General features: G+C 42.9%; 1 protein-coding gene across 1 annotated transcript; it reads right to left on the bottom strand.

Moving 5' to 3' along the window:
• Positions 1-262: 262 nt before the first annotated feature.
• Positions 263-19,137, bottom strand: wls (Wnt ligand secretion mediator). Its single transcript, XM_076981268.1, has 12 exons — positions 18,838-19,137; positions 15,759-16,034; positions 12,650-12,774; positions 12,275-12,436; positions 11,944-12,080; positions 4,983-5,151; positions 3,281-3,378; positions 3,044-3,107; positions 2,644-2,787; positions 2,466-2,549; positions 2,120-2,273; positions 263-1,162 (listed from the first exon to the last, which is right to left on the bottom strand). Exons 1-12 carry the CDS (start codon positions 18,941-18,943, stop codon positions 1,053-1,055), a joined length of 1,629 nt encoding a protein of 542 aa, XP_076837383.1. The 5' UTR covers positions 18,944-19,137; the 3' UTR covers positions 263-1,052.
• Positions 19,138-20,680: the final 1,543 nt, after the last annotated feature.

The following is a 20,680-nucleotide window of genomic DNA, read 5'->3' as shown; positions in this document are numbered from 1 at the left end:
AGTAAAAATCCAAAATTTATTGTACTTCACCTTTTTACTGCCAATTTATACAATTTATTTAAATGAACATTAATTCATAAATTCAGTGTAAATCCAGTGTTTGACAAGTTATGATGTAAAAGATTGTTTTATTTAAATTAGCTTAAAAAGCAAGAAAAATCAAAACTTTCCATGTGATACAATAGTCTCTCACAAAACATGAAATGATACTTCTATACAACAGTGATGCATCTAATGCTTCCATACAGTTGAAAATAAGCACTTTATAAAAATATATCTACATCGTAACCATGAACTTGGTGGGTGTTTTTTTTTTTTTAACAAGTCAACATACACAATTGTTTTAGCCTACGGACAGATAATCCCACACCTTAGAGCAAAAGAAAAATGAATGCAGCAGTGTAATTGGTATTGTGTGTACGTATATACATACGTGTGTGTGTGTGTGTGTGTGTGTTAGGCTTGGTAGCCAGTGTTTAAGGAAGTAAGATGCAAGAGGGCCAAGGTATTTGAGAGGTCACTCAGTCTACTCTGAACAGACAGGATGTGTTCTGCATTGTCATACAAGTCCCTCTGAAATAAGAGGGGTAATATTCAACTCTTTGTCTAATGTACTATGAAGCACTGTCAAAAAGACAGCTGAAATGGTTCAACCTGTGAAATCTTTAATCATGTTTAGTAATGAATGAACAAGCTATTATTTTTTTTTGGAATCCTGTCTTCCGAGCTGTGTAAAGATTTAGTGTTTCCCAGCAGAGATGCTAGAAAAGTGATCATGCATTTGCCCAATTCACAGAGCAGGACTGCAACTTTCTGAACTGTCCACAAGGTGGCAGTCTTTCAATAATTTTCCTGCAAATGCCACTTCTCTGACAGAACCTCAGTAGGTTTATGTAACAATGAAATACCTGGAAACAAAGATAAACTGCAAGAAGGTGTTCAGTATGAGGAACCCATGTGTGTAACGAGGTCTACATGGTGCATTAAAAAAAGTTATGAGACTGGCAAACTTTGGGAGGAAATGCAGACATTTTGGTGACCAGGTGTTGTGTCTACTCCTGAGCCTCCTTGCTTATCATCTTGTACATCTCAGTAGGTCTATCCACATGGGTGATGGTGGTGGTCAGCTGGATGTCCTCCCCACTGTTCCCGCCCTGATCTCCTGCATTAAAAAGTGGAAGACGCAATGCATGAGACGACCAAGCCATGGAGCTTGGTACTGGGTTAAACCATTTCTGCTTCTTCACAGAACATTTCTCGTGGTGAAACACAGACCTGAGCAACCATGAAAAAGAATTTTCCCTTTAGCTGCACACAGCTCAATAAACTGAATTTTGTTTGCCCTTTCTGAGAAGTCACTGCAATGTTTGTGTCTCCAGTCCTTCCACCATACAAGCTGGAGCTCACTTTGTTCAATAAAGGGCCGGGGGGGTGAAGGGCCAGCTGTGCACTAAGCAGCCAGCCATACTCAAGACCCAGTCTACAAACGGAAGGGTGGGGCGGGGGTAAAAGTTTTGAGTCTGACGTCAAGAGATGGATGGTTTTCATTACGACAGCCCTGGACGGAAGCCTGGTCTCCATTAAAAGATACCCACTCCAGCCAAAGAGGCCCTGTTTTCCCTCCATGGGAAAAAAACATAAGCCCCACCCGTTCCTGGCACCACGACACACTCCTTGTAGTCCATCTCTGTGCTGAGTGCCCTACACTAGACTTTCAATATATCAAAGATGCTCAGGACAATGAGACTGTGTGGGAGTTGAAAGAGTGACTGACACATAATGCAGGAAAATAAACTTGTAGGCATGCTGGCCTTAACCTTTACCATCTTTTAAAGCATGCGCACATTAAACAAATTAAGTAGTGGACTGCTGAGAAAGTTGCATGCACAGAATACTTGAAAAACCACAAGGGCTTCAAAATCACATCTTCAGACTGGGCTGAACTATTTTTGCTGGTGCCACAATAACAAGTCCCAGCTTGATCCGATTTTTTCTGCTTAACTACAAGGCGGAAAAAAAAACAACTGTAAACTGGACTAATAATCAGGTACTAATGAGTAGTCAGTCAGCAATGAGACGTGCATGTGGTAGTGCAAACAGGAAGGGTGGAGATTCCTACCACTGGACTGCTCATCTTCGTAGCGCTTGTGGGATGGGGCGTACAGGAACATGAGGGCAAACACGTAGAGGTTCCACATGCCGTAAATGCCAGTAAAGAATGCACTGTTCACCTGCAGCGTGTAGTCACCCCAGTGCCAATGCCCCTCATTAACCTATGCAGACAGACACACACAGACAGACATTGTGTTTCAGATATGTTCTTGCCAGCTCCCCCCCCCCCCATTAAACAAACCATCTTCCGGTCATCATGGTACCTACAAAATGGTGCCCCACGTTTCATGAAAGCTAAGCTCTTTAAATGTAATTGTTCATTTTAAAACAAACTGAGGATCCAGACGGCACACCTGACTGATGATGAAGAAGATGACAGTCATGGCTGCACATGCCAGGGTAACCAGCATCAGGAACTTGAAGCGGAAGATGAGACCCTAAAGGGGGACAACAGGGATGGAGATAAATGGCCTCAGATAGAGGGCATCCGATGGAGAACTCTTGACATGGAAAACTCCAGAAGCTCCTTGCCTCATAATGCAGGCGCCGAGCCTTGGTCATGGCGGGCAGAGACGACCTCTTTCCACTGATGTTCCTGAACACTTGGAACACCATGAAGCACAGGAAGAGGAAGTACAAGCAGGCACATATCCCAGCCACGATGATGAAAGCCATCTAGAATGACCTCAGTCAATGAATCTTACTGAAAGTATGGACTATGCTATAGTATAGGGTACGTTGTGATAATGCAGCTGCCAAGCGCCATGACCTTATAGGTTCTTTCAAGGAGGAATGAAGCGTTATGAAGTTTCCAAATGCAGAAAAAAAGATCATTTAGATTTTGCATAAAGCAAGCAAACCTACTATACAAAACGATGCATTAAAATGTACTTCCAAGCAACATTCTGTACCACGTCTTTCAGAAGGATACAGCCAGTTCGGTTCCAACATCAGAGGCCCAGATGCTGTAGAATGGATTGGTCAGCTGTACTCCTCTGAAAGAAAAAGAACAGTTGCATAATTATCTTTCTGTACAATTAGATCACATCAATTTGAACTTGTGTCAATGCTAACTTGATAATCCTGTAGAGACGGAGACAGCCCAAGACAGAGAGCTGGACGTCATCCAGACAGGTCCAGGGACATGAACAGCATGCTGTTGGCTCACCTCTCACACATATCGAAGATGAAGAGGCAAAAGGAGCCAACGACGATGGGTCCCACCTGCTTCCAGTACACAGACAAACGGTTCCTCTCCGACTGGTCCTGACCACAAACATGAATTGGATTTAAATGGTGGATTTGAGCACATTGACTTGTAGGTAACCTGCTTTACTTTTTATACACAGATAATGAATTCCGACAGCATTTACCGCATTTTCTGGACTATAGAGGGCACCTCAATATAAGCCGCACCTACCAAGTTTTTTTTTTATGGAAAATGTTGTACAAGCCGCATATATCTACTGAACTGAATACAGCGACTCCCCGCTTAATGACGGGCCTGGTTAACAACGGACCAGAGTTACGACCGACTTTAAATTTCGTGCGGTGCGCGGAGGAGCAGCGGCAGCACAGTTAAATGTTGTGGGGTGTTGTGTACGATAAGATGAGGCACCGCAGCCTCCACCGCAGCCCATCTCGGCAACGCAATCGCTCTCTCACACTGTACGCACGCACAAGAACATTGTTAGTTGTTTCTATACTGTATTTACGATCAAAGCGAATCTAGGGTCACGCTTTATGACGAAAACTGCTTTACAACGGACTTTTCAGTCTCTAACCCCATCGTTAAGTGGGGACTCACTGTACTTTTAACTGAACTGATCACTTTCTGAATGGTGCCTGTAGCATTTCATGTGCAACGGTTCTGGCTTTCAGCCGGTGTTGTGTCAAATTGCGACTCCCCTCGTTTATCCGCACAAAGACGTTACAGATTACATTGTCGATTTGTGTTTCTATGCATAAATAAGAGCTAGAACTTAATTATCCATTACAGCAAATGGCACGGCATTATCTATGTCCAAAGCACTGGCTCAAGGGTGTTAATTATTTTAAATAAAATACACACTGGCTATACTGAAGTTCACCTCTGACCACGACTTCGCAGTATTACAGCAGTATTATGTCTAAATATCTAGTTAGGACAAAACTAGAGTGCTCAATGAACTTATAGTCACTGTAACTCGCTAATATCATCTGTAGCATCTTTATGCGTGTGCAAACGAGGGGACTCAGAATTTGGCACAATACATGTTGGTTTGAAAAAATTTCTCCGTCGTGCCTGCTGCTTGCATGTGCTAAATGAAATTGAGCACTTTTGATTTACACCTTTGACCTACCACCTGATTCACTTTCTGCTCTGCCCCCTGATGGGTGAAGAAAAATCTACAGAAAAGCCGCACCTCAGTATAAGCCGCATTGTTCAAATCGCGGGGAAAAAAAGTAGCGGCTTATAGTCTGGAAAATATGGTAATTGGAATGGCTGCAGAGGGCCTCAATCTCATAGTAGAAAATGACAGTTTGGTGCAAAGTTATTTTTCTAACAATTACGGAAAGTGAATTTGACAGAACACAGTATAAAAAAGTAAATACATTTACATTTGTAATGTATCAAATAAAAAACTAAATTTGTAGTGATCATTTCATACAATATGATGGCAATATACTGCGCACAGGCAGTTACAACTGAATCATGCAAGATCAAATAACGCCATTTCATTGGTGTAATTTGAACCTACACTACAACTGCAAGGTCACAGCACACAGTAAGCCATGGGGGTTTGATTAAAACAAGGCAAAAAAATAAAAAATAAAATAAAAACCCAGCCAGAAACCACCACTCATGTATGGAGTCTTGAAGATCTCACCATTAGATGTTCTCCACAGAAAATGATCCAGAAGGAGAGCAGCATGGCATAGAAGACGCCCTGGCGGATATCCCCAAAGAGCAGCATCCATGTCCAGTCAAATCCAATGGAGAACCACTCCACTGGGATGTTAATGAAGGTCATGGAGATTCCCAGTGCAAAGATAACCCTATAGACAAAGCAAAACTCCATCAGCCGTATGTTTGAGTGATTACCGATAAGATGGATAAAATTAGGGAAAAAATGTGTTATACTATCTCAGAGCCTGTCAACCTGCCAATGCACCCCAATACCGGTCTGTTCAACTCTGATGCTTTTTTGGAGTCCTTTTCCCGAATTGGTCATGATGAGCTTATTTAATTGGTAAAAATCTGCCAAGCCCTCCACATGCATACTAGATGCCGTACCAACCCATCTACTGAAAGAATTTTTGCACAGCAATGTAGAACCTTTGCTTACTGTAATTAACTATTCTCTGAACCTAGGCTACATTCCCAATTCATTTAAAACTTGCAGTCATCAAGTCACTAATTTAAAAACCTGGTCTTAATCCCCAGGAACAGTCCAACTGTCGGTCATATCCAAAATTCCTAGGGAAAGCAGTTTTTTAGCAACCCTTTTCTTTCTTACAGACAGAACATGTCCTAGAGTTATTTCAGTCTGGATTTAGACCCCATCATAGCACTGAAACTGCACTGACTAAAGTACTAAATGATCTCCCAATATCCTCTGATAAAGGACATGTTTCTTTTTGAATACTGTTAGACCTTAGTGCTGCTTTTGACACCATTGATCACAACATTCTAAATAGGCTGGAGACACTCATTGGCATAAGAGATCAAGCACATTCATTATTTACAAGCACAAATTGGTAGTGATGTCAGGTAGGATCTAAACCAGGAGGGTTTAGATCAGGGGTCGGCAACCTTTGAGACACGGAGTGCCCACTTTAACATGTCTAGTCAATGAGTGTGCCGAGTGGCGAACGCAAGTTGTTGAGCGCGGGGGGGGGGGGGGGGGGGGGGGGGGGGGGGGTGTAAATGGACACAATTATATCGAAATTATATTATATCGCGATCGATCGCAGAGTATAAACGCCTCCGCTTAGCAGAGTGCTGAGGAGCGATTTCGATTGGAGGATCGTGCTCTCTGTCTGAGATTTTTTGCTGATGCTGGTAGTGTGTCGCGTGCCACTGATTATGCCTCCTATGTGCCATAGGTTGCCGACCCCTGGTTTAGATCCTACCCAAAAGATTGTTACCAATTTGTACTTGTAAATAATGAAATGTTTACAACATAAAAAGGTAAAATCATTCGTGGGCATGGTATTAGCTTCCATTGCTACACAGATGATACTCAATTGTGTGTGTGCGTATATATATATATATATATATATATTCTAATCCGGATTATAATACCACTCATAATTGAGAACTGTATCAAGGACATTAAAAACTGGATGGCATCTAATTTTCATCTCCTAAATTCTGATAAGACTGAGGTGTTGATTCTTGGACCCAAAGGTGCTAGAAGCAATAGGACCGATATCCCCCTTACTCTACATGGCTTTTCAGTAACAACTAAATCTACTGCAAAAAGCTCGTCACTATTGATTCGGATCCTTTATGACACACATAAATGCAACGTCACTAAGGGTGCCTTTTTCCATTTATGTAATATTGCCAAGTTGAGACATTTACTTTCGTTAGCTGATGCAGAGAAGCTGGTCCATGCTTTTGTCTCAAGACTGGACTAATGTAATGGTCTTCTAATTGGATGCTCTATATAGTCCATCAAGAATCTACAACTTGTACAGAATGCTGCAGCTAGAGTCCTAACTAAGGCTAGCAGGCCACCCAATGGAGGATGGGTTCCCTTGAGTCTTGGTCCTCCCGAGGTTTCTTCCTAATCCCCACCATCATAGGGAGTTTTTCCTTGCCACCGTCACCTCTGGCTTGCTCATTAGGGATCTGGACCCATACAATTGTACGAAGTTGCTTTGTGATGTGTTGTAAAAAGTGCTATATAAATTTGACTGGACTACTATATCCTATCTAAATTATCCAAATGACCTGCATTACCCAAGTATATAGACCATACAAGTTTAAAAGGAAACTGTTCACAATGCATTTGAAATTTCTGTGTACATGCAAAATGGATCTTAAATTTGGGTGGGTGGGATGTTAAAATTAGATGTTTACTCAAGCTAGCAGTTAGGGAAATGAAAACGGATACAGGTATAATGAAAAGAGGAATCTCAAGGTCAGTGTTTCTCAACTCGAAGAGCTGTGTGTATGGACATGGTAGTGTGGCACACACAACTTCAAAATACAGGTACAAACTAAGCAGACAGTGACAGGGCACTGCTCACACACACACACACACACACACACACACACACACACGTCCCCATGTGCACTGGGGGAGAAAATAAATTAAATAATTGTAAAAAAAGTAAATTAGCGAAGGACTGGAGGGAGGGGCGAAGAAACCATGAATTCCATTCCAGCCTTGTTGACGTCCTGAACAGTCCCGGCACGTTTTGCTACGGGAAGAGAGAGGGGACACACTATACTGGTATGCTCAGAACATTTCACGTTTGCAAATGCAGTCTGGTAGACACTTGCATGTATGAATCAGGCAGCCAACTCAAAAGCACAGATCACACATCATAGTTGAAATCTTATATTTAGGCATGCAAGCAGGAGTCAAAGACACCTATACATGCATGGCTCCAGCATTTTCCCTAACCCAACTATTACAAAAGCATTGCAAAGCAGATGACTTGTCCATGACCTAAACCAATAGGGGACACACCCTCTGTCGCCTGGGGTCTTGTGAAACTCTCGCAATTGCCCCCCTCTTTTCCCTCGTGTTGCAGCCTACGTCAAGGCCGCAGGCGCAAAGCATTATTTTGGCACCACTCCCACAGCAAGCATGCTGGCGAAGGGGGCTGGAGGGAGGGGGCGCCACACCCGCCCACTCGCAGGTGCGGAGAGGGTTGAGATTTGCATCTCGACATTGCCCCCGGCGGGGCGGCACGCTAGGCAGCTCGCCGGAGCTTCTACGACATGAAAAAAAATAATGGCTTCGCTCGCAAAACTGCACGAGGCACAGCTGCTCCGACAGCTTTGAGCCTTCTGGGACCGCCCGTGGCAGGTCGACATGGCGGATGGATAGGGACGACATGGAGGAGTTGGAATACAGGAAGGAGGAAAGCAGTTCTGCTGGTATAGAAATGTTCACACACACACGGAAACATTTCAAGGCAGGCAATGACATGTTACACACCATTTATTCATCCTATAATCTCCATTGTAAAAAATATTTTCTGCCTTTCCAAATACATAATGTAACCATCAACACACCAAATAACAGCATACTCATTTCACAGTGGTCCTCAGTGAACTCTAGAGTTCACTTAGTTACACGTTACTCAACTACATGCTCAATGTGTATGCTCAACTATAATATTAAGTCCTGATTTTCAGGGTTATACCTTTCAGGAGTAAAAGTTCTGCAGTTTCTCTCCTTCCAAGACTATGCATAAAGCTTTTCTCATCCAAATTAAAATGTACTGTCCAGTTTATTGCATATCTAAATACTAGCCCTTTTTAAAATAAAAAAAGTTAACTTACCAATCACCTTTTATAACTGAATTCCAAATATTTAATTAGGTTTTTCTCTAGATGTCATATATATATATATATATATATATATTTTACCAAGTAATCATTTCTGATTATTGCCTGAATGCAAATGTCTGCATCTGGCTTACTCTTTGGGGTTCTAGCAGACAATAAGAGGTCTGGACTAAAGGTGCATAACAGTTGTTCCAAATCCAAAGCCAGATTTATCCCATTGTTTAAAAAAATAATTAAAAAAATACTACATTCAACATGGTTAACACTGGGAAAACAAAACATACATTAGCATTCATTCCACCTCTTTCCATTCACCAACAGTCCTGGTGATTCTACTCGGTTACGGTGGGATACATTTAATTATCTACGTTGAATAACATGGGTTGATATCTATGCATTTTAGATACATTTAGCTTTATAGACATACATTATCCAGCTAACTACATGCATCTTACTTCAGAGATGTTAACTTTAGCCAGCTTGTTTTGCACTGAAATGTCTTTTTTGTGAAATAAATTGTTTAGATTTTAGCTTGGTGAATCATTACCTGTGTATCTCTGAGGAATTTCTAGAACATTCTCTGCCATTCAGCCCGTTTCATTTGGATCAATTAAAAATGGGGAACAATGCAACCTTGAACACTGTCCAGCTACTGGTGTGCCACAATTGTTTATATAATGGGTCTTACCAAAAGCAAGCGAGTCAGAAAGGTAGACCTTTTCTTGATTTTGGAAGACCCCATTATGTTAAAATAATGGTGTGGTATAACGGGTCTGGGCGGCAACAGGGAGCATTTTATTTATTGAATTCGAGCTGTTGCTGGAAGCTACTCAATATTAACAGCCAAGAAGCAAGACCTTTCAACACATTTTAGCTTTGAAATTTAATATTGGCATAAAATGAGTGAAATTGTTAATTACGATTATTTAGGTGGCAACTAATAGTCAGCTAAAATTTCATGATCGTGACAGACCTATCCAGCAACGATTGTGCCTTTAACCACTGTGGACTGCCGTACCACACAGCTGAACTCGGATGCCATCGCTTCCCGATTATCCCTCACTCCACCTATGAATGTTGCTATTGGCAGGAACTGGTTCAAACAAGGTGGGTTCAATTCAGTTAATTAAATTATATTATGATGCAATGTAATAAGATGCGATTCAGCAACATTCAGACTATAGTACCATCCCTGCAGTACGTGGGCTTAAAAGCTGTGGGTATGAAAGACTTCACAGCACCCTAAAATCTTCAATAGTTGAGTCACCCTCCTACTGGATGTCCACTGGTGTATGCAAGTGGTGTGAGGTATTGTCCAAGATGGTTAACAGCTGGTCAATTTATCTTCTGGGTCTGGTACACTTCATATGGGACTCAATGTGGCCCATTACTTAAAATGACTGTTGATCTCTGAATAGTTCAGCCCAGGAGTGTCAAATGCATGTATTTGGATCCATTTTCTTAGCAGTTACCTGCCAATTCTGGCATACACTAAAGTTTACCTTGTAGTACTGACAGGTTTCCTTTTCTCCATGGTATGCTTGAGGGAGCTTCTGCTAAATTTTCCCTGGCCCACACAAGACACAGCAATGTGTGCATCAGTGTGATCCATTTCTCACAGCCAAATGCTCTCTTATCCATCTCGCATCACTCACATGTACATTCAGAATACATGTAAATATTATCCAGTTGGCTTGCTTACATATCCATTCTCTAACCCCCAGTGTTGCGAATAATGCCGTTAAAAATAACGGTTTTAGGTAATGGCGTCATTTTGTCAGTAACGGGATAATATAATTAATTACTTTTCCTGTTACAACGCCGTTGACATTACTGGTCATTAAAAGCGGTGCATTATTTTATACTGATATACTAACAGTAATGCGAGCAGCCCGCTGCCCAGGCAGTGAGGAGTAACAGATCTCGATAGGTCACAGTTCTCGGTGTAACACCCGTTTAAATTAACAAGTCAGTAAGCGATTGGCTAAGGCAGCGTTATGGTAGCCAATCAGAGCCAGTGTTTTTACACGCGTGCCAAAACACACCAGTGACACACACGGAGAAGAGACAGAAATGGCAAGTCAGGAGCAAGCCGAAGAAAAATGAGCATTTTCAAGGTGGCGATATAAACATTATTTAAGAAAATACTTGAAGTTCCTGAATGTCTACCAGATTGGGTATTTGATTTATTTAATTAAGAATAGAGGTTTTATTGTAAAGTTAACTTCTGTTGTGAACAAACCAGTTGTCTAAGGTTGAGATAATTTAATAAAATTTGATAGATATAAATGCGCTTTATATAGTGTAACTTTACTTTTGCTTTTTTTTTAACAAAGATTTGGGATTTTAAAGTATTTTATCCTGCACTGGTCTGTGGATGTGCAATAAATATCAAAAGTTAAACACCTTTCTGATCTACTCATTTCAACTGACTGAAAACTGCTTTTTCAAAAAAATCCTTATTCATTGGCATATAACTTTTTTTTTTTACTGTAACAAATAGTTACTTTGCCTGGTAACGAGTTACTTTTATTATAGAGTAATTCAGTTACTAACTCAGTTACTTATTTGAACAAGTAGTGAGTAACTATAACTAATTACTTTTTTAAAGTAACGATCCCAACACTGATGACCACTGATGAGAACTGAAGTACAACTTCTTGGCACGTTTGTATTTCATGATTGGATACACCGGACATTTGGTAAGAGGCCTAAATGCTCATTGGTGCATCCCTCGTAGTCATAGCGATTCGTTTTGAGATGCTGGTTCTGTGTGAGGCATTGCGGTACCTTGTTGTAAAGTTGACATGAAGAACAGAACCCATCAAATTATTCACGACAAGCCCATAAAATATAGGAAATTTCATTCTGGTGCCATGTCCATTTAGTCTTGTGTCTGTGGTTGATCAATCATATAAATGTTTGGACATTGTGGATCATTTCCTAATGGAACCCGCACACTAAATCTTGTTCTTAAACACCAAGTAGTGGGGTGTGTTCTCACACACACTTTTTTTTAAGTTTTTTTTTTTAAACCTCTGGATTCCAAACAAGGCAAGGAACAGAAAAGCTTTTGAACAGGACACATCAACAGGCTTAAAATACTAACTGTGTAGAAGAACGCTGCTCCATATTTACAACGTGAATTAAACATTTTCACTCGAGACTATACAGCACATACTGTCTCTCCTATGGATCGCGGATTTGTAATTTCTACAGCTTTTTGGTCAATGCCACACACTCCCCATTGCATAAGTCAATAAAACAATAAAACTTCTGGGGGATGGGGGGGGGGGCAAAGGAAGACTAAGCCTTACTTTTCCAGCAGCACAGGAGGCCTGGACATCATGGTGATCCTCCTCCAATACCAGATCATGATGATGAGAATGCTTGGCGTCAGGAAGGTCTTCATGGCAAACCAGACTTTTGTGAAGCCACCGTTCTGATGGATACCCTAAAACCCGGGAATCAGGAGGGAAAACACACAAATGCAATTCTATACCAAGCTTCCCAGATTCCACTCAAGATCCATTCCTTTGTCCTTGTTTGGCAGGCATTTAAAGAAGCATCAATATTTCCTGATAGCTACCAGAAAGAAGCCACAAAACAACGAGATGACGGCCATTGCTGTCAAGAACAGATGCTCACCACCAGACGGATGTCCTTGATCTCTCCGATCCCCACGTTAATGTTTTTGCGCTCAATGACAGGCAGGCGAACGTTGAGCAGGTAGTACTTGTGGGACACGCTGCCGACCTCCATGAAGGGCAAAATGCCACATTCGTAGTAGCGACCCTCATATTTTTCGATCTAAGGAGGAAAGAGTTTCATTCACTTCAGTGTCCGTTGTGCCATCATACCCCCCCCCCCCCCCCCCAAAAAAAAAAAAACCTCAAACTTCTCTCTGTCCAGTTTTCTTCATTTTTCAAGACTAACAGCTCTCCGAGAAGGAGCGCCAAGCATGCTCAATGAGGGCCAAGAACGTGTGGTCTAGGCTGCCATGGCGGACACCGGCATGTTTACCTTGTCTGTGGTGAAGGTGCAGTTCAGCTTGCGTTTTTCCAAGGAGTGCGCCATCTCAGTCCACTTGCTCAAGGTGTCATCCCTGTAGGCCAGGCTGACGTCTAGAGTGGCCATCGCTCCTTCTTCTGCACACACAAAGTTCAGGTTTAAAGTAGTGAGGAGCTACAATTGAGTAATACAATCAAAGTCAGACGACTGATGTCCGGGCCTTTTACAGAGAAGACCAAATAAATATAATTGAAATCACTCATTCACACAAACACCAATAGCATTCCACAGGCACAAATTACACAGAGTCATTCAGAGGTCACCCCGTCTACCACCACGTCATTCCACAAACTTAGATACCTAATCTCGCATACGCAGACCAGAGGAATTCTGTTAAACTCGGCAAAAGAATGTGGGCCCTTTATGCCATACAAGTCGTCTTTATGCAAACGCGACAGTGAAAAAGCATGATTTCCCCTGGAGCACAGGTGCCCCCCCCTTCTAGGCTCAGGGGGCAAAATGGGCCCCTACTGCTGGTGAGGGGGGGGGGGGGGGGGGTGGCGTGGTGGTGGTGGGAGCCCTTGGTTTAGATCACATTGCATGGCCCTGCTCAGTCCGCTTCTCCCTTGTGAAGAGGCCCTTGTCCTGTTATGAAACAAGCTAAAGAGCCCAGAGATTAATGCTACCAGCTGAACCTGGCATTGTATTGGCAGAGGGAGACAGAAGTGGGTGAGCGAGAGTTGCTGAAAGAGACGGAGAGGGCGGGAGCTGGGGGGGGTGGTCATTATTAGCAGGATCCTCTCTCCTGAGATCTGCTTGTGACCCCTGCCCATCCACCCCCCACCTCAAAGGGCTCTGAATGTCAGCTTAGCTCGCACAAAACATTCCACCCCAACGCAGCGGCCGTCCACCCGGGTGACTAAGCCCCTCTCAACAGCTGTGTTATTGCTGGCGTCACGCCAGGCGGGGATGTCCAGAGTCGGGTCGGGGGGGGGGGGCAGGGGGGGGGCGTTCAGAGCAGAACTGTGTTATTACACCACTGGGCTGACAATGGGGTGTGTACGAGCGAGCGAGCGAGCGAGAGAGAGAGAAAGAGAAAGAGCAAGAGCAAGCGATCTGCTCAGAGGCATGTAAGCAGCAGGTAAAAAGAGGTTTTTACTTTACATGACTATGGTCTCATTAACATGTCCTAGTTTTACTATTTGGAAAAGATTTTGTATGCTTGCTTTTCCCCCTCCCTAGCTTGTCCCAGATAAAGAAAATGCAGATATAACTCGGCAATGTGGTCCAGACAAGGAAAGGATCAATATACAAGTCATACGAAAGTTTAGATGCAAAGTTATAGTTGTGTAATAAACAAAAATGCACAAGCTCTACTGGACTTGCAAAAATCAAGAGTTTCCAACACCCAGAACACAATATCCCATAAAGCAAACCTACCATCATTTTCCAAGTATGGTATTTTTAATTCCAAAGTCATAAAAAAAGGTTACTGAAATTAACTATTATATCTATAACCCATTATCCTTTTTCCCTCATGTTTCAATGAAGTCTGTCTACAAATCTCTATAAAGGAGCCAAATTCCAATCCCCCCAATTAACCTGAGCTGTACCCTTATGAGTAGTTGTTGTTGACATACACCGAGACCATGTTCATGGAGGAACACGCACAGAGGAATAGATCTGGCAAAGGATCAGAGGTCTTCAGCACCCCGTCATCATCAACATCTGGAGGGGAGGAACTTCTAGGAAAAGGATGATTCAGCATCAAGGGAAAAAAAAAAATAATAATAATCGAGGTTATGGCACTATGGTGAGGAAATGCCAGCTGCGATTTGTTTGTTCGGCACCAATTTTAGCAAGACTGGGTACCAGGAGAAGCTCCGATACCCTGTCGTTTCATCTCCACCCGCTTGCAGCTCTCATGCACAGCCTCATTAGACATTTTACTAGTCCGAGTTGTACCTGTAAGTAGACTGTATAAAACACACTACATTGCCTAAATTTCCTTAAAAATGGAATGGGATGTTCAACTAGCTCTTTCAGATCTGATAGTCAGGTGTATACATGCTTTTGTCCAAAAAGTGCACAAAAAGATTAGTCTCTGACCTGATATTAGGTCAATATCTTCCCAAGTTTCCTTACTAATTTATTTTCCTAAATGCAAATTATTGCAGCATGTCAATTCCACCTTATCCTGATGAGTCTAGTGAATTATGAAAATGTATAAATTACATATTCTGACAAAAAAAAAAATCACCCACCCCCCCATCGCCAAGACTGCCATCACACAGTCACAGAACCAACAGAGAGGCAATAGCAAGTGCACCTACACTGACCATCCTAAACCAACCACAGCAGATTAGTGACCCATGGTGTACAAGAATGGATATCTTGGTGGTTATTCCCAAGCCAAAATTCCTAGACCTCAATCAGCTGCAACACAATTTAGCCATGAACCCCCCCCCCCCCCCCCCCCCCCATACACACAAACGGTAAACAGACAGCCATTAAACCACATAACGGAAGTACTGCAGTCTTTGCTATGGGGGTCACAGTTTGTAGACACCCCCCCCCCCCATCCCACACCAAGTGGAGTTCGGGGTCTAAGCCCCCACTGGGCGCCTTGCAGCCATTGGCACACCCCAGTGAAAACACCACATCCATCATTGTTAGTCCTCTCTCAGCATGTGAGACATTCAATCTGCTTTGGGCCACTAGAAAAGCAACATTCCTCTGGGTTCTCCTGCACTCCCTCTTATAATCCTTACAATCCAGACACCAGGTTCTATTAGTACGACTGCAGCAAAGGACTCTTGCGTCTTACCGCACAATATATTCTTGATTATAAAAGGGGTCCCCGCTAGGAGATTATTATGGCCACACACACACACACACACACACACACACACACACACACTTTACTTCATGTTCACAATAAGATTTAGCTATGTCTCGGTAACAACAATTTTTTTAAAAGATTGACATTTACTTTTTCACACCACTTCCTAATGTGGACACATTTCTTGAAAAGGCAGCCATACCACAATAAAGTTCAACATAAAACAATAACATTCGCATTTTTTTTATGCTGGCATGAACATATGAAGGGGCAACTCACGAATTTCGTTGTACATTTTGAAGGCGATGTCAAACTGCAGGACAACGAGCATGAACTGAAACCAGGGGCTCATCTCTTTGTTGGGCAGGGGAATATGCACAGCAAAGACGATGTTGTTGGCCGAGATCATCTTGGCCGTGGCCTCGTCGAAGTCTAGGATCTTGTCGCACTGGTTGGGGCCCCAGGGCATGAACCACGTCTTCTCCTTACTGTGCGTTTTCGTGTTGTCTACACACTTTGTGGCCAAGTACGGCACGGCGGTGGTGGGACTGGGAGCTGCAGAGGGAGGACGACAGGCAGTCGGTCAAAGGCTTTCTTGGACAGTATTTATCCCGACAACGATCTGCTTTATCTGGGTTTGAATAGCGGGGGGCAGTAGCCTAAAACAAAGAGGTCCAGGTTTCCCTCTCCCCAGCCACCTTTTCTAGCTCCTCTGGAAGGATACCGAGGTGTTCCCAGGACAGCCGAGAGATATAATCTCTCCAGCGTGTCTGGGTCTTCCCCGGGGTCTCCTCCCAGTTGGACATGCCTGGAGCACCTCACCAGGGAGGCGCTCGGGTGGCATCTGGACCAGAAGCCTGAACCACCTCAACCGGCTCCTCTCTACATGGAGGAGCAGTGGCTCCTCTCCGAGTCTCTCCCGGATGGCCGTGCTCCGTACCTTATCTCTAAGGGAGAACCCCGACACCCTGCAGAGAAAACACTAGTTGGTTATAAAAAGCATACGCGTTTTCCTGTTGGAGTCAGCAATGCACACTGAAGAGTTGTTTTTGAAAAAATGCATTTTATTTAACGCTGTATTATCTTCTAAAGCTTTAACCCATACCTAAAGTACGGATTTCATACAAGTAGCATAAAACCTAGTGATGTCGGCTGGATTTTTGACCCCAGTGCTGCAAATCATAGGATCCCCCCCCCCCACACAGAATAAAGGTCGTAGATGGGCAGAACTACCACAGATGCAAACCCCTTCAGTGACACTGGTGCACTCTGTATTAAAATATAATGATTACACATCCCACATTCTCCCTCCCCCCAAATTACATCCAACAAGGTCACAAAAATGAAGAACAAAACGTATATTCAGAGGACCTGGACTAATTTTGCTTCGTATAATGACAGATTTGGTCTGAACCCAAGGACACCGCATGACCCGCTAGCAGGTAGGGCGTCATTAGCATGTTAAAACAGAGCCACATTTCCCCAGGTGTTCAAAAGGCTGCTCGCTGGTGTGTGAAGTACCATTTAACACAACTCGTCCTGGATCACCCATGACACCCGAAGTCTATAAATCAGCAGGAAGTGAGAGATAATGGGAACCAGTCCATGTGCGGGGGACTGAAAAAGCACGATGGTTAAAATGGCCTAGAGGGAACTTTCCAGAATGTTCAACAGATCACAGCACACGACAAAAACATTCCCTTTTAACAAAGAAGCACCCAATTAAGGGTGAAAAAGTCTGCTGGAAGATGAGTAACAAACACCCCCCCCCCCCCCCCAAGTACACAACAAGAAATATCTTGATACAATCTGAATACTTGTACTCTGTAATGGTGAAATACAGAATTCACCATTTCTGCTAGATGATTTTTAAGAAGAGATATGACCCAGTGACGTCAACACAAAACTATTCCAAGTGAATAAAATGAAAAGGAATGTGTTAACAGCAGGGGCCAATCAGTAATGCACCACTGAATTCTGAGAGGTGGGAACACTGGTGTGTGCGAATATCCCACACTGCTAAGACAAACTAAAACTAGCAATACCAAAACCCTCAGAGTTTGTGTATTCGCTGACCCACAGCAGCAGGAGCAAACATTTAAAATCTCCACCCTAGAAGTGTCAGAAATAATAGAAGGCTGTTGGCTCGGTGACCTCATGCCATGCTCAAAGTTGGGTGATAACAGGAAGACCAGAGAGGCTTTCTACTCAATTACCCTGGCTGCCACCAGCCAGCGACCAAACACAAAGCCATCCTGCTTCATTAAATCAATCTCCAGCCCAACTCCTCATCAGACAAATATTCAACTTCGTTCGGGGACCAAGGCCTACATCCCTTTTTGGCCTAGACGGAGCCACATAAATGTATCAATGCACATTAACGCACTCCAGCAAAACTCAGCCACGCGGCAAACAAAATACAACTTGGATGTGAAGGGGCTATTGTTTGGTGCTCAGATCCTCCAGTGTTTCAAGAGAACAGAAGACACAGAGAAGGATCCGTATAGCCAGATGATAACTGGAGCGGGGTGAGGGGGATTCTGACAGTTCTCAGCCCTCCAGAACAATACTAATGAAGTATGTGGGTGAGTGTGATAGGCAGGCAGCCTGGAGATCTGAGAGGAGAAGAGATCTGAAAGTGCCTTCAGGGGGCGCGGGAGACAGGAGGGGGAAGCTTTTGTAAGATCAAGGGGCTGTGAAGTTTTCGAGATGCGCCACTTTTAACCATTTAGTAGCTGAAGCCTTTGTCTGCTTCAACGGGAGTGTAAAATATGCTGCTTCTACAATTAGACTGGTTTGTGCCTTGATTCTGGTCAGCAGAGATTTAGGAACCATGTTAAATAAGCAGTTTCAGAAAATCTTAGTCCAGCGATTTATAATGTGATAGCCAATATGCAAACAGGACGCAGTGGGTTAGAACGTGTCTGTCTTGAGCAAACTTTGTTTGCTTTTATGTGTTTTCCAAACAGGAGGTCCTCTGCAGAGGTTAAGACTGGACTTTAGGGACGAGAGAAGAGCGCGCAAGCAGCCAGTTAAAAAAATCAAAGCCCAAATCAAGTGGCTCTTTTGTGCCCACAAAGCACCAGATATGGAAAACTGCAACTGGTGAAATCAGCAACACAAAGGCTGTCTTCGACCTTACGAAATTCGGCGCCCATGTTCAACACCGGGCTCACGTAGCGCAACAAAGCATTCCCCAACTTTCACTCCATTCCAGAAAGATATTTTCCTTCGAGTATGCGACGCCCAAGTAGTCTTACTTGCGGCTTATATGTTAGCCAAATTAAATGCGTGTTGACGCGCGGTTCACACATTTTTTTTCAAATAACAATATCGAGTCCGACTGGCGACTACTTACCAATCAAACCTCCGACCATAAACGAAAACGCCTGAAATAAGAGTAAAATAACTCCCACGATAACCAACTTTTTCGTGCTCATGTTTTCAATAATTGCCCCGGCCATTTTTGAAAAATTGTCTCTCCCAGCCGTGCGTGAAGGAAACTTAAAGGGAAGGAAGCAGAGGTCCCCGCGTCCAGGTAGACGACTCCCCGTCCGAGACCGAGTGAGCGAGGCGGTCCTGGATCCTTCTGCCTTCTTTGAAGGGGAACTATAGGGGAAAGGGAATTATCACATGACTACGCGGCATCCTGCCCCGGTCCGTAGAGCCACACAGTACCAGAACTGACCGTGCAGCAGGTCAATCTGTTATTAATTAACCTCATTAACATGAATAAGTAACGCCAAACCAACCACTGCTCATCGTCTCGTTAACACTGACATGCATTGGCTAATTGAAGCTTTGCTCTGTGAAAAGCTTTCTTGTGTTTACAGAAGATTAAATGTACTTATTATAATTAACTCTTTTTAATGTTACTTTTATTTGGTTACAGTAAACCACTTGTCTATGTCCGAGCACACACGCATACAGGGCTTCTACGAGCAAACGAGGATTGTTTTGATGCACAGAGATTTATTTCTTTATAAATAAGCGGCATTGGTGCTTAAAAAAGGAGGTTATGTATGTCTGTCAGAGACTCCCGGGAGCGTGGGGCTAAAATTATACTGTACTATAAATTTTTCATGTAGTGCTCCAAGCTTACAGAAAAGAACAACCAGTATAAGGGACTGGACAACTTTTCGCAATCTAAGGCCTTCTGCCATTTAATTTCTGTGCTTCATTTATTCTGAGACATTCATATAAACGTTTTAATATTTGTTTAAATTCTCAATTTCAGGTAACTCGTATGTAACTTCATAAGTAATTTCAGTGTTTGTGTCAAATCAATATAAGAGAGGGAAAAGCTTGCAAATACAGTTGAACGAGACATGTAAAAACCAGCATGAAAACGCATCATTGTCCATGAATCACATTCTCGGGGACACATGTGTGTAATGTTGACATTTGTTCTTCAAACAGTTTTAAGCTTTTCTTGGAAAATATTCTGTATCCAAATTCTGGTTCAGGTAAAGTTTGTGTCGGCACTAATGTGTAATTTACACATATCGTCAGAACGTTATTTATCTTTATATACCGGTACAATTTACAAGCATTTACAGCTGTTCTCACTTAGTGCACTAGTCTGGGCATCCACGGTGCCTAATAATCAATAATATTGTAGAACCATCAGAACCGTCCAGTACTCACTGTTCGCTTCCTCTGCATACTTTCTGGACAAACTAGGTAGTCATGTGCGGTGAACCGGGAGGTGGTTTACACTGATAATGACAAAAATAGCTAATGTTAGACTTGGAATTTTATGGAAGCACTTATGGCCAAACAGAACTTGGACAGGACGAAGGATTTTACAGATTATTGCGCTGCCATTTGTCCTAATGATGAATGCTGGAGCTACAGCACCCCCTGCTGGCAATAAATAAGCAAGCGATCCAAAATGTGATCTGTATTTATTCATTTATTAATTTATTTTTATTTTTTTGACAACTCGGTTGCTAGAACTGGCTGTTGTGGGTAAGTTGGCTGTTCTAACTCCTGTGATTCATGTTGGATCATACAGCAGCATATGTGCAAATGTCTGCATACACACAAAAATCTAAAACCGCTTGGATATCTCTGATGTCTGAAGAACCTCTTGTGTTTGTTGAATGTGAATGGAAATATTTGCTTGTGTCTTTTGTGAAACCCAAGAGAAACCTCAACATATACGTGAATCTCTGTGTGTGCTCATTCTATGTTTACCA

Source organism: Brachyhypopomus gauderio, chromosome 19, assembly GCF_052324685.1.
Source record: "Brachyhypopomus gauderio isolate BG-103 chromosome 19, BGAUD_0.2, whole genome shotgun sequence".
Taxonomy (NCBI): Eukaryota; Metazoa; Chordata; class Actinopteri; order Gymnotiformes; family Hypopomidae; genus Brachyhypopomus; species Brachyhypopomus gauderio.
Note: the sequence above shows the minus strand (reverse complement) of the source record. Positions and strands in the feature narration are given on the sequence as shown.